Consider the following 13,885-nt stretch of genomic DNA (forward strand, 5'->3'; position numbering starts at 1 on the left):
GGGCAGGGGGGGGGCGCGCCTGCCCCGCCCGCGACTACCAGCAGCTGCTGCAGAGCCTGGAGCAGGGTAGGCGGGTGCCGCCGGGGCAGGGGTGGGGGGCGGCGGAGGGCGTGGCCGGGGCAGCCTGTGAGCTGGATGTGTCCGCAGGTGAGCAAGAGTCGTCCCGCTGTCAGCGCTGCATCTCAGAGCTCAAGGACATCCGGCTGCAGCTGGAGGCCTGCGAGACGCGCACTGTGCACCGCCTACGGCTGCCGCTGGACAAAGAGCCTGCGCGAGAGTGCGCCCAGCGCATCACCGAGCAGCAGGCAGGCCCCGTCCACCCCCCCACACCCCCTGCTGCACCCCACCCCGGCCTTGCACGCGTGCCATGTGTGGGGCGTGCGGGCTCAGCTCGCCTCCTGCTCTGTCTCTCGTAGAAAGCACAGGCTGAGGTGGAGGGGCTGGGCAAGGGAGTTGCCCGGCTCTCTGCCGAGGCCGAGAAGGTCCTGGCCCTGCCCGAGCCGTCACCTGCTGCCCCCACTCTACGTTCAGAGCTGGAGCTGACTCTGGGCAAGTTGGAGCAGGTCCGCAGCCTGTCCGCCATTTACCTGGAGAAGTGAGTGCACCTGACGGCGGCGGGGGGGCTGTGACCGAAGGGGTGTCTTGGGGAGTGTGTGGACTGGCAGGGCAACGGTGCCAACGAGGTGGGGTCCGCTGCGGGGTCTGGCCAAGGGATGGCCGGTGTGGACCAGGGTGGGGGTCGCAGAGGTGGCCGGAGGGGCTCAGTCCTGGTGTGCCTTGGAGGTAGGGCTTCCTGATGACTGGATGTGGGGTGAGAGGGGTTATGGGGCTGTTGGAGGAGGACTTAGAGCCACCCCCACCCGCCGGAGGGTGGTAGGGGAGGGTCACTGATGTGGAAGGTGTGTGGGCAGAGGTGAGGGGCCGGGGCGCATCGCGGGGTAGGTCAGGACCGGGCATCCGGGGGCACTGGCAACCTTGGGGGAGGGGCTTCTTGGCGGAAGGTGGGGATGAGGCCCTGCGGAGAGTAGGCAGGGTGGGCAGTGGATGAGACAGCAGAGGGCCACGGTGCTGAGAGGGTCCCGATCCCCTCTCCCACAGGCCTTTCCGCCCCAGTGCCTCCCGGGGAACGCGGAGTCTTCACCAGGGCCCCTGCCTCCTCCTTGCCCCCCCGCCCCCAGACGGGTACCTCGTTTTCCCTCACAGCTCATTTCAGGGTGCACACTCACACGGCTCAAAGATCGCTTGCGGAAGCTCAGTGATAAACTCTCCACTGCTCCACTCAGTCCCGACGTGATCTGTCCTCCAAGGCCCTGGTCTTCGTTTCTGTCTCTTACCCAGCCTTCCTGCATGCACCCCACGTGCTGTCTGTGAGGGGCGTCCCCGTCAGGCACATGGTGTCCCCCTCACCCAGTCTGGGGGCTGGAAGGCTGACGGGGGCTCCCTTGGCCAGCACAACCTTCCTCCAGGACTCAGGCTAGAGCTAGAGTATCCCCGTGTCCGAGGTCCCCGACCACCTTCTGCCTACACCTCTCTTCTCCCTGGAGCCCATGACCACAGGGGTCAGTAGGCCACCGGGTCTGGGCTTCCACCAGGTCTGGGCTTCCACCGTGGTGGCCTGGCTGCTTCCTCCAGCCCACCCCAGCCCCGCTCTGAGCCCTGCTCTCCCGCAGGCTCAAGACCATCAGCCTGGTGATCCGCAGCACGCAGGGGGCCGAGGAGGTGCTCAGGGCCCACGAGGAGCAGCTCAAGGAGGCCCACGCCGTGCCCGCCACCCTCCCAGAGCTCGAGGCCACCAAGGCTGCGCTGAAGGTACCGCCACAGGCCCGCGCCCTGCCGTGAGGGCCCAGAGACGCCGGGGCCAGTGGCGGGGGCCTCGGGCTGAAACGGCACCCTCTTCTCTGACCCAACAGAAGCTTCGGGCCCAGGCGGAGGCGCAGCAGCCTGTGTTCGATGCCCTGCGGGATGAGCTGCGGGGGGCGCAGGAGGTGGGCGAGCGGCTGCAACAGCGACACGGCGAGCGGGACGTGGAGGTGGAGCGCTGGCGTGAGCGGGTCACCCTGCTGCTGGAGCGCTGGCAGGCCGTGCTGGCCCAGACCGACATGCGGCAGCGCGAGCTCGAGCAGCTGGGCCGCCAGCTGCGTTACTACCGCGAGAGCGCGGACCCGCTGGGCGCCTGGCTGCAGGACGCCAAGCAGAGGCAGGAGCAGATCCAGGCCGTGCCACTGGCCAACAGCCAGGCCGTGCGAGAGCAGCTGCGGCAGGAGAAGGTAGGTGGGCCCCGGCCAGGCGGGTGGGAGCGGGGCGGGGGCGTGGTGCGCCCTCTGGCTGCTGACCGCCCTGCTCCCCCAGGCGCTGCTAGAAGACATCGAGCGCCACGGGGAGAAGGTGGAGGAGTGCCAGAGGTTCGCAAAGCAGTACATCAACGCCATCAAGGTGAGGCCTTTGCAGCCTCGTGTCCCAGGGGAGACGTGCAGGTGGTGGGCCTGGGACCTCAGGGGGACCCCCCAGGCCAGGCCGTGCTGGGCAAAGCCTGTGGGCAGGTTCAGGGGCAGGGTGGGGAGGACAGAGCTGGTGGCCAACCAGCGTGTCCCCACAGGACTATGAGCTTCAGCTGGTCACGTACAAGGCACAGCTGGAGCCGGTGGCCTCACCAGCCAAGAAGCCCAAGGTCCAGTCGGGGTCCGAGAGCGTCATCCAGGAGGTGAGGCCGAGGGACAGGGCTGGTGGGTGGGCTGAGCCTGAGTCAGCAGGGGCGGGGCTGACTCTGGGTGCCTCCTCCCTCCCGCCCCCCCAGTACGTGGATCTGCGTACCCGCTACAGTGAGCTGAGCACGCTCACAAGCCAGTACATCAAGTTCATCGGTGAGACTCTGCGGCGTATGGAGGAGGAGGAGGTATGACCCGCTGGGGTGGGGAGGCCATCCTGCTGCCCACCTTGCCCCAGATGTGACCCCTAGGAGCCTGCCTGAGCTCTCCCCACTCCCTCCTGCCTGGTGCTGCCAGCGCCCCCTCCCCGCCAGCTCCCCGCAGCACGGCCTGTCCCCAGGCTCGCCTCACCTGCGGCCCAGCCCACCTTGGCCCGATGCTGCACTGCGCTCCCTGTGGTGGCTGGCACCTTCTCTTTCTCTTCTGTGTTGGCGCTTGCCGCCACCAGGCGTCCCACCAGCCCTCGTGTGTGTGCCTCCTCGGGACTCTGCGTCAGCCTCTTTGCTTGGCCACTTGCGCTGCGAGAACTTTGGGCTGTTGGGCCATGGGGGCGGGGCAGGGGTGGCCCGAGGTGCTTGGGTGAGGAAGGTTACCTGCCCCGCCTTGTTGCTCCTGCCTCCTGGGTGGCGCCCCCTCGTCTGGCCTACCTGCAGCTTCTTTGCTTAGAACCGCAGGCTATCGGGTCCCCCTTCCGAACCGGCTCAGATATGCGCTGATGTCCCATGCTGGCCACGCTGGCCACCGGGTCAGGGAGAGGGGCCCCGTGGCCAGAGCCAGGCCGCCGGGCATTCAGCGGTGCTCAGGCAGGACTGTGTGGCGGGCGCGGCTCCCAGGCCCTGTGAGCCCCCTGCTTTGCTCGCTCTCTTGCTCTCGCTCTCTCTCTCTCTCTCTCTCTCTCTCTCTCTCTCTCTCTCTCTCTTCTCTCTCTCCCCCTCTCCCCCCGTCTGTGTGTCTTCATCACCTGTCTGCGGGAAGAGGGAAGAACACCTGGGTCTCCTTCCCTGGGCTGGTGAGCACTGTGGGGCCAGGCTGCGCTCGCTGCCCCAAGTGCCCTGGGTGGGTGCACGCAGCCTCCCTCGGCTGGGTCGGGACCTCTGTCCCCTCCCAACCCCTGCACCGCGCTGTCAGGGTGAGCTGTGGTGGCACCGTGTCGCGTGCTGGGAGCACCTGCTCCGTGCTCAATCCTCTCTCTGGTTTTCTCTCTCTGCTGCGGCCGCAGAGGCTGGCTGAGCAGCAGCGGGCAGAGGAGCGGGAGCGACTGGCCGAGGTGGAGGCCGCGCTGGAGAAGCAACGGCAGCTGGCCGAGGCGCACGCGCAGGCGAAGGCGCAGGCAGAGCGTGAGGCCCGGGAGCTCCAGCGGCGCATGCAGGAGGAGGTGGCGCGCCGGGAGGAGGTGGCGGTGGATGCGCAGCAGCAGAAGCGCAGCATCCAGGAGGAGCTGCAGCACCTGCGGCAGAGCTCCGAGGCGGAGATCCAGGCCAAGGCCCGGCAGGTGGAGGCGGCCGAGCGCAGCCGGCTATGGATCGAGGAGGAAATCCGCGTGGTGCGCCTCCAGCTGGAGGCCACCGAGCGCCAGCGCGGCGGGGCGGAGGGCGAGCTGCAGGCCCTGCGTGCGCGGGCGGAAGAGGCCGAGGCGCAGAAGCGGCAGGCCCAGGAGGAGGCGGAGCGCCTGCGGCGGCAGGTACAAGACGAGACCCAGCGCAAGCGGCAGGCGGAGGCCGAGCTGGCCCTGCGCGTGCAGGCGGAGGCTGAGGCGGCTCGCGAGAAGCAGCGGGCCCTGCAGGCGCTGGAGGAGCTGCGGCTGCAGGCAGAGGAGGCGGAGCGGCGCCTGCGGCAGGCAGAGGCAGAGCGGGCACGCCAAGTGCAGGTGGCCCTGGAGACGGCGCAGCGCAGCGCCGAGGCAGAGCTGCAGAGCGAGCACGCCTCCTTCGCCGAGAAGACGGCGCGGCTGGAGCGCACCCTCAAGGAAGAGCACGTGGCCGTGGTGCAGCTGCGGGAGGAGGCCACGCGGCGGGCACAGCAGCAGGCCGAGGCTGAGCGCGCCCGCGCGGAGGCTGAGCGGGAGCTGGAGCGCTGGCAGCTGAAGGCCAACGAGGCGCTGCGGCTGCGGCTGCAGGCGGAGGAGGTGGCGCAGCAGAAGAGCCTGGCACAGGCCGAGGCGGAGAAGCAGAAGGAGGACGCGGAGCGGGAGGCGCGGCGGCGCGGCAAGGCGGAGGAGCAGGCCGTGCAGCAGCGCGAGCTGGCCGAGCGGGAGCTGGAGAAGCAGCGGCAGCTGGCGGAGGGCACCGCGCAGCAGCGCCTGGCGGCGGAGCAGGAGCTGATCCGGCTGCGGGCCGAGACGGAGCAGGGGGAGCAGCAGCGGCAGCTGCTGGAGGAGGAGCTGGCGCGGCTGCAGCAGGAGGCGGCCGCGGCCACGCAGAAGCGCCAGGAGCTGGAGGCCGAGCTGGCCAAAGTGCGGGCTGAGATGGAGGTGCTGCTGGCCAGCAAGGCGCGGGCCGAGGAGGAGTCACGCTCCACCAGCGAGAAGTCCAAGCAGAGGCTGGAAGCCGAGGCCGGCCGGTTCCGCGAGCTGGCAGAGGAGGCCGCCCGTCTGCGCGCCCTGGCGGAGGAGGCCAAGCGGCAGCGGCAGCTGGCGGAGGAGGATGCGGTGCGGCAGCGGGCGGAGGCAGAGCGGGTGCTGGCCGAGAAGCTGGCCGCCATCAGCGAGGCCACGCGGCTCAAGACGGAGGCGGAGATCGCGCTCAAGGAGAAGGAGGCGGAGAACGAGCGCCTGCGGCGGCTGGCAGAAGACGAGGCCTTCCAGCGGCGGCTTCTGGAGGAGCAGGCGGCCCAGCACAAGGCCGACATCGAGGAGCGGCTGGCGCAGCTGCGCAAGGCGTCGGAGAGGGAGCTGGAGCGGCAGAAGGGGCTGGTGGAGGACACGCTGAGGCAGCGGCGGCAGGTGGAGGAGGAGATCCTGGCGCTCAAGGGGAGCTTTGAGAAGGCGGCCGCCGGCAAGGCGGAGCTGGAGCTGGAGCTGGGGCGGATCCGTGGCAACGCCGAGGACACGCTGCGCAGCAAGGAGCAGGCGGAGCAGGAGGCCGCCCGGCAGCGGCAGCTGGCGGCAGAGGAGGAGCGGCGGCGCCGCGAGGCCGAGGAGCGTGTGCAGAAGAGCCTGGCGGCCGAGGAGGAGGCCGCGCGGCAACGGAAGGCCGCGCTGGAGGAGGTGGAGCGGCTCAAGGCCAAGGTGGAGGAGGCGCAGCGCCTGCACGAGCGAGCAGAGCAGGAGTCGGCTCGGCAGCTGCAGCTGGCCCAGGAGGCCGCCCAGAAGCGGCTGCAGGCGGAGGAAAAGGCACACGCGTTCGCGGTGCGGCAGAAGGAGCAGGAGCTGCAGCAGACGCTCCAGCAGGAGCAGAGCGTGCTGGAGCGTCTGCGCAGCGAGGCCGAGGTGGCCCGGCGGGCGGCCGAGGAGGCGGAGGCGGCGCGGGAGCGGGCCGAGCACGAGGCGGCGCAGTCCCGGCGGCAGGTGGAGGAGGCGGAGCGGCTGAAGCACGAGGCGGAGGCGCAGGCGCAGGCGCAGGCGCAGGCGCAGGCTGCCGCGGAAAAGCTGCGCAAGGACGCCGAGCAGGAGGCGGCGCGGCGGGCGCAGGCGGAGCAGGCGGCCCTGCGGCAGAAGCAGGCGGCCGACGCCGAGATGGAGAAGCACAAGCAGTTCGCTGAGCAGGCGCTGCGGCAGAAGGCGCAGGTCGAGCAGGAGCTGACGGCTCTGCGGCTGCAGCTGGAGGAGACCGACCACCAGAAGAGCATCCTGGACGAGGAGCTGCAGCGACTGAAGGCGGAGGTGACGGAGGCGGCCCGCCAGCGCGGCCAGGTGGAGGAAGAGCTGTTCTCGCTGCGCGTGCAGATGGAGGAGCTGGGCAAGCTCAAGGCCCGCATCGAGGCGGAGAACCGCGCGCTCGTTCTGCGCGACAAGGACAACACGCAGCGCCTCCTGCGGGAGGAGGCGGAGAAGATGAAGCAGGTGGCGGAGGAGGCCGCGCGGCTGAGCGTGGCGGCCCAGGAGGCGGCGCGGCTGCGGCAGCTGGCGGAGGAAGACCTGGTTCAGCAACGGGCGCTGGCGGAGAAGATGCTCAAGGAGAAGATGCAGGCGGTGCAGGAGGCCACGCGGCTCAAGGCGGAGGCAGAGCTGCTGCAGCAGCAGAAGGAGCTCGCCCAGGAGCAGGCCCGGCGGCTGCAGGAGGACAAGGAGCAGATGGCGCAGCAGCTGGCACAGGAGACGCAGGGCTTCCAGAAGACTCTGGAGACGGAGCGGCAGCGGCAGCTGGAGATGAGTGCCGAGGCGGAGCGGCTCAGGCTGCGCGTGGCCGAGATGAGCCGGGCTCAGGCCCGTGCGGAGGAGGACGCCCAGCGCTTCCGGAAGCAGGCGGAGGAGATAGGCGACAGGCTGTACCGCACGGAGCTCGCCACGCAGGAGAAGGTGACCCTGGTGCAGACGCTCGAGACCCAGCGGCAGCAAAGTGACCAGGATGCCGAGCGCCTGCGCGAGGCCATCGCGGAGCTGGAGCGCGAGAAGGACAAGCTCAAGCGGGAGGCGCAGCTGCTGCAGCTCAAGTCTGAGGAGGTACCTCCCCGCGCGTGGGCAGGGATCTGGGGCGGGGTCTGCTCCCAGGCAGGTGCCCCCGGGGGCCCGCCTGTCCCTGACCGCCCCCTTCCCCCTCCGCAGATGCAGGTGGTGCAGCAGGAGCAGCTGCTGCAGGAGACCCAGGCCCTGCAGCAGAGCTTCCTCTCTGAGAAGGACAGTCTGCTGCAGCGGGAGCAGCTCATCGAGCAGGAGAAGGCCAAGCTGGAGCAGCTCTTCCAGGACGAGGTGGCCAAGGCGCAGCAGCTGCGTGAGGAGCAGCAGAGGCGGCAGCAGCAGCTGCAGCAGGAGAAGGAGCAGCTGGCGGCCAGCATGGAGGAGGCCCGGCGGCGGCAGCGCGAGGCCGAGGAGGGGGTGCGGCGCAAGCAAGAGGAGCTGCGGCGCCTGGAGCTGCAGCGGCAGCAGCAGGAGAAGCTGCTGGCGGAGGAGAACCAGAGGCTGCGTGAGCGGCTGCAGCACCTGGAGGAGGCGCGCCGGGCTGCACTGGCCCACTCGGACGAGGTCGCCCCCTCTCAGGCCGCGGCCGCCAGAGCCCTGCCCAACGGCCGGGACGCGGCCGATGGCCCGGCCGCCGTGGCAGAGCCCGAGCATGCCTTCGACGGCCTGCGGCGGAAGGTGCCGGCCCAGCGGCTGCAGGAGGCGGGCATCCTGAGCGCAGAGGAGCTCCAGCGGCTGGCGCAGGGCCGCGCCACGGTGGCCGAGCTCGCTCAGCGGGAGGACGTGCGCCACTACCTGCAAGGCCGCAGCGGCATCGCCGGGTTGCTGCTGAAGCCTGGCGACGAGAAGCTGACCGTCTACGCGGCCCTGAGGAAACAACTGCTGAGCCCGGGCACAGCCCTCATCCTGCTTGAGGCCCAGGCGGCCTCAGGCTTCCTACTGGACCCCGTGCGGAACAGGCGGCTGGCCGTCAACGAGGCCGTGAAGGAGGGCGTCGTGGGCCCTGAGCTGCATCACAAGCTGCTGTCGGCCGAGCGCGCCGTCACCGGCTACAAGGACCCCTACACCGGGGAGCAGATCTCTCTCTTCCAGGCCATGAAGAAGGGCCTGGTCCTCAGGGAGCACGGCATCCGCCTGCTGGAGGCCCAGATCGCCACGGGCGGCGTCATCGACCCCGTGCACAGCCACCGCCTGCCCGTGGACGTGGCCTACCGGCGCGGCTACCTCGACGAGGAGATGAACCGCGTCCTGCAGGACCCCAGCGACGACACCAAGGGCTTCCTCGACCCCAACACGCACGAGAACCTCACCTACGTGCAGCTGCTGGAGCGCTGCGTGGAGGACCCCGAGACGGGCCTGCGGCTCCTGCCGCTCACAGACCAGGCTGCCAAGGGTGGTGAGCTGGTCTACACCGACTCGGAGGCCCGGGACGTGTTTGAGAAGGCCACCGTGTCCGCGCCGTTCGGCAAGTTCCAGGGCAGGACGGTGACCGTCTGGGAGCTCATCAACTCCGAGTGCTTCACGGCCGAGCAGCGACGGGAGCTGCTGCGGCAGTTCCGCACGGGCACGGTCACCGTGGAGAAGGTCATCAGGATCGTCGTCACCGTGGTCCAGGAGCACGAACAGAAGGGCCAGCTGTGCTTCGAGGGCCTGCGCGCCCTGGTCCCTGCTGCGGAGCTGCTCGAGAGCAGGGTCATTGACCGTGAGCTCTTCCGCCAGTTGCAGCGGGGCGAGCGCTCCGTGCAGGAGGTAGCCGAGGTGGAGGCCGTGCGGCGGGCCCTGCGGGGCTCCGGCGTCATCGCGGGTGTGTGGCTAGAGGAGGCAGGGCAGAAGCTGAGCATCTACGAGGCCCTGAGGAAAGACTTGCTGCAGCCAGAGGCGGCCGTGGCCCTGCTGGAGGCCCAGGCCGGCACCGGGCACATCATCGACCCCACCACCAGCGCACGGCTGACCGTGGACGAGGCGGTGCGTGCCGGCCTCGTGGGGCCCGAGCTGCACGAGAAGCTGCTGTCGGCCGAGAAGGCCGTGACGGGCTACAAGGACCCGTACTCGGGGCAGAGCGTGTCCCTGTTTCAGGCCCTGAAGAAGGGTCTCATCCCCAGGGAGCAGGGCCTGCGTCTGCTGGACGCCCAGCTGTCCACAGGTGGCATCGTGGACCCCAGCAAGAGCCACCGTGTGCCCCTGGACGTCGCCTGTGCCCGGGGCTACCTGGATGAGGAGACCAGCACCGCCCTTTCAGCACCCGAGGACAACGCCAGGACCTACTACGAACCCCGTACGTGGCAGCCAGTCACCTACAGCCACCTCCAGCAGCAGTGCCGCCCCGACCAGCTGACGGGGCTGAGCCTGCTGCCGCTCTCGGAGGAGGCTGCCCGGGCCCGGCAGCAGGAGCTCTACTCCGAGCTCCAGGCCCGTGAGGCCTTCCAGAAGGCCACCGTCGAGGTCCCCGTGGGCAGCTTCCAGGGCAGGACGGTGACCGTCTGGGAGCTCATCAGCTCCGAATACTTCACGGCCGAGCAGCGACGGGAGCTGCTGCGGCAGTTCCGCACGGGCACGGTCACCGTGGAGAAGGTCATCAGGATCCTCGTCACCATCGTGGAGGAGGTGGAGACCGTGCGGCGGGAGAGGCTCTCTTTCAGTGGCCTCCGAGCCCCTGTGCCGGCCAGCGAGCTCCTGGCCGCCGGGGTCCTCGACAGCACCCAGTACGAGCAGCTCAAGGACGGCAAGACGTCGGTCAAGGACCTCTCGGAGCTGGACTCGGTGCGGACACTCCTCCAGGGAAGCGGCTGCCTTGCTGGCGTCTACCTGGAGGACTCCAAGGAGAAGGTGACCATCTACGAGGCCATGCGGCGCGGCCTGCTCAGGCCCAGCACCGCCACTCTCCTGCTTGAGGCCCAGGCAGCCACTGGCTTTCTGGTGGACCCTGTGCGGAACCAGCGTCTGTATGTGCACGAGGCCGTGAAGGCCGGTGTCGTGGGCCCTGAGCTGCACGAGAAGCTGCTGTCGGCTGAGAAGGCCGTGACGGGCTACAAGGATCCCTACTCAGGCAGCACCATCTCCCTCTTCCAGGCCATGAAGAAGGGCCTGGTCCTCGGGGAGCACGGCGTCCGCCTGCTGGAGGCCCAGATCGCCACGGGCGGCGTCATCGACCCCGTGCACAGCCACCGCCTGCCCGTGGACGTGGCCTACCGGCGCGGCTACCTCGACGAGGAGATGAACCGCGTCCTGCAGGACCCCAGCGACGACACCAAGGGCTTCTTCGACCCCAACACGCACGAGAACCTCACCTACGTGCAGCTGCTGGAGCGCTGCGTGGAGGACCCCGAGACGGGCCTGCGGCTCCTGCCGCTGAGAGGGGCGGAGAAGGCCGAGGTGGTGGAGACCACGCGGGTGTACACCGAGGAGGAGACCCGCAGGGCCTTTGAGGAGACGCAGATCAACATCCCTGGGAGCGGTAGCCACAGTGGCTCCACCATGTCCCTGTGGGAGGTGATGCAGTCGGACCTGATCCCCCAGGAGCAGCGGGCCCAGCTGATGGCCGACTTCCAGGCCGGCCGCGTGACCAAGGAGCGTATGATCATCATCATCATCGAGATCATCGAGAAGACCGAGATAGTCCGCTCACAGAACCTGGCTCCCTACGACCACATAGGCCGCCGCGTCACCGCCGAGAGCCTGTACGAGGCCCGGGTCATCTCCCGCGAGTCCTACGGCCTGCTCCGGGAGGGCGCCAGGAGCCTCCACGAGGTGCTGGAGGCCGAGTCCGCCTGGCACTACCTCTATGGCACGGGCTGTGTGGCCGGCATCTACCGGCCCAGCTCCAGGCAGACGCTGACCATCTACCAGGCCCTCAAGAAGGGGCAGCTGAGTGCTGAGGTGGCCCGCCAGCTGCTAGAGGCACAGGCGGCCACGGGCTTCCTGCTGGACCCGGTGAAGGGCGAGCGGCTGGCCGTGGATGAGGCCGTGCGGAAGGGCCTGGTGGGCCCCGAGCTGCACGACCGGCTGCTGTCGGCTGAGCGGGCCGTGACCGGCTACCGTGACCCCTACACGGAGCAGACCACCTCGCTCTTCCAGGCCATGAAGAAGGGTCTGATCCCCACCGAGGAGGCCCTGCGGCTGCTGGACGCTCAGCTGGCCACGGGCGGCATCATCGACCCGCGCCTAGGCTTCCGCCTCCCGCTGGAGGTGGCCTACCAGCGCGGCTACCTCGACAAGGACACGCACGACCGGCTGTCAGCGCCCAGCGAGGTGCGCAGCTACGTGGACCCCTCCGCGGACGAGCGTCTCAGCTACACGCAGCTGCTCCGGCGGTGCCGCCGCGACGAGGCCAGCGGCCAGCTCCTCCTGCCGCTCGCGGACGCCCGCAAGCTGACCTTCCGCGGCCTGCGCAAGCAGGTCACGGTGGAGGAGCTGGTGCGCTCGCAGGTCATGGACGAGGCCACGGCGCTGCGGCTGCAGGAGGGCCTGACCTCCGTCGAGGAGGTCTCCGAGAGCCTGCAGAAATTCCTCGAGGGCACCAGCAGCATCGCCGGCGTCCTCGTCGACGCCACCAAGGAGCGGCTGTCGGTGTACCAGGCCATGAAGAAGGGCATCATCCGCCCCGGCACGGCCTTCGAGCTCCTGGAGGCGCAGGCGGCCACCGGCTACATCGTCGACCCCATCAAGGGGCTCAAGCTAACCGTGGAGGAGGCCGTGCGCATGGGCATCGTGGGTCCCGAGTTTAAGGACAAGCTGCTGTCGGCCGAGCGCGCCGTCACCGGCTACAGGGACCCCTCCTCCGGGGAGCTCATCTCCCTCTTCCAGGCCATGAAGAAGGGCCTGATCCTCAGGGACCACGGCGTCCGCCTGCTGGAGGCGCAGATCGCCACGGGCGGCATCATCGACCCCGAGGAGAGCCACCGCCTGCCCGTGGACGTGGCCTACCGGCGCGGCCTCTTTGACGAGGAGATGAATGAGATCCTGACCGACCCCTCGGACGACACCAAAGGCTTCTTCGACCCCAACACTGAGGAGAACCTCACCTACCTGCAGCTGCTGGAGCGCTGCGTCACCGACCCCCGGACGCGGCTGCGGCTCCTGCCGCTGAAGGAGAGGAGGAGGGAGCGGAAGACGTCCTCCAAGTCCTCGGTGCGCAAGCGGCGCGTGGTCATCGTGGACCCGGAGACGGGCAAGGAGATGTCGGTGTACGAGGCCTACCGCAAGGGCCTTATCGACCACCAGACCTACCTGGAGCTGTCCGAGCAGGAGTGCGAGTGGGAGGAGATCACCATCTCCTCGTCGGACGGCGTGGTCAAGTCCATGATCATCGACCGCCGCTCGGGCCGCCAGTACGACATCGACGAGGCCATCGCCAAGAGCCTCATCGACCGCTCGGCGCTGGACCAGTACCGCGCCGGCACGCTCTCCATCGCCGAGTTCGCCGACATGCTGTCAGGCAACGCCGGCGGCTTCCGCTCACGCTCGTCCTCCGTGGGGTCCTCCTCTTCCTACCCTATCAGCCCCGCTGTCTCCAGGACCCAGCTGGCCTCCTGGTCCGACCCCACCGAGGAGACGGGCCCCGTGGCTGGCATCCTGGACACGGAGACGCTGGAGAAGGTGTCTATCACGGAGGCCATGCACCGCAACCTGGTGGACAACATCACCGGGCAGCGTCTGCTGGAGGCGCAGGCCTGCACCGGGGGCATCATCGACCCCAGCACCGGCGAGCGCTTCCCCGTCACCGACGCCGTCAACAAGGGCCTGGTGGACAAGATCATGGTGGACCGCATCAACCTGGCCCAGAAGGCCTTCTGCGGCTTCGAGGACCCGCGCACCAAGACCAAGATGTCGGCCGCCCAGGCCCTGAAGAAGGGCTGGCTCTACTACGAGGCGGGGCAGCGCTTCCTGGAGGTGCAGTACCTGACGGGCGGCCTGATCGAGCCCGACGCGCCGGGCCGCGTGGCCCTGGACGAGGCCCTGCAGCGCGGCACCGTGGATGCCCGCACCGCCCAGAAGCTGCGCGACGTTAGCGCCTACTCCAAGTACCTCACCTGCCCCAAGACCAAGCTCAAGATCTCCTACAAGGACGCGCTGGACCGCAGCATGGTGGAGGAGGGCACGGGCCTGCGGCTGCTGGAGGCCGCCGCCCAGTCCAGCAAGGGCTACTACAGCCCCTACAGCGTCAGCGGCTCTGGCTCCGCGGCCGGCTCGCGCTCCAGCTCACGCACCGGCTCCCGGGCTGGGTCCCGTCGCGGCAGCTTCGACGCCACCGGCTCGGGCTTCTCCATGACCTTCTCTTCCTCGTCCTACTCGTCCTCGGGCTACGGCCGCCGCTACGCCTCGGGGCCCGCGCCCTCCGCGGGGGGCCCCGAGTCAGCGGCAGCCTGAGCCCTTCCTGCACCCCGCCTCCCGCTCTGCATGTGGCCAGACTCCCCGCCCAGGCGCTGGGGCCTTTAATGTTTCAAGGTGTCTTCCTCCCAAGCGGTGCCTAAAGTTTAACCAAAAAGTACAGACTAACACGTTAACATGTATCTGTTGTCCAGACAGCCTGTCTCTCGGGGGCCGGGGCCAGTCCAGCCCCACTGACCACCTCGCGCCCCCCACCCCCCCACCCCCACCCCAGGTCTCCCTGCTCCTCTTTACCTGC

General features: G+C 69.3%; 1 protein-coding gene across 1 annotated transcript in view; it reads left to right on the top strand.

Moving 5' to 3' along the window:
* Positions 1-13,626, top strand: part of PLEC (plectin) — a 35,139-nt gene extending 21,513 nt beyond the window's left edge. The window contains exons 25-34 of the mRNA XM_007464609.1: positions 29-66; positions 148-305; positions 417-595; positions 1,671-1,809; positions 1,911-2,267; positions 2,350-2,433; positions 2,597-2,701; positions 2,795-2,893; positions 3,925-7,305; positions 7,408-13,626. Of these exons, the coding sequence (XP_007464671.1) occupies positions 29-66; positions 148-305; positions 417-595; positions 1,671-1,809; positions 1,911-2,267; positions 2,350-2,433; positions 2,597-2,701; positions 2,795-2,893; positions 3,925-7,305; positions 7,408-13,626 (10,759 nt within the window). The remainder of the gene's footprint in view (positions 1-28; positions 67-147; positions 306-416; positions 596-1,670; positions 1,810-1,910; positions 2,268-2,349; positions 2,434-2,596; positions 2,702-2,794; positions 2,894-3,924; positions 7,306-7,407) is intronic.
* The last annotated feature ends 259 nt before the right edge of the window (positions 13,627-13,885 follow it).

This window comes from Lipotes vexillifer, unplaced genomic scaffold (genome assembly GCF_000442215.2).
Source record: "Lipotes vexillifer unplaced genomic scaffold, Lipotes_vexillifer_v1.1 scaffold394, whole genome shotgun sequence".
NCBI lineage: Eukaryota > Metazoa > Chordata > Mammalia > Artiodactyla > Lipotidae > Lipotes > Lipotes vexillifer.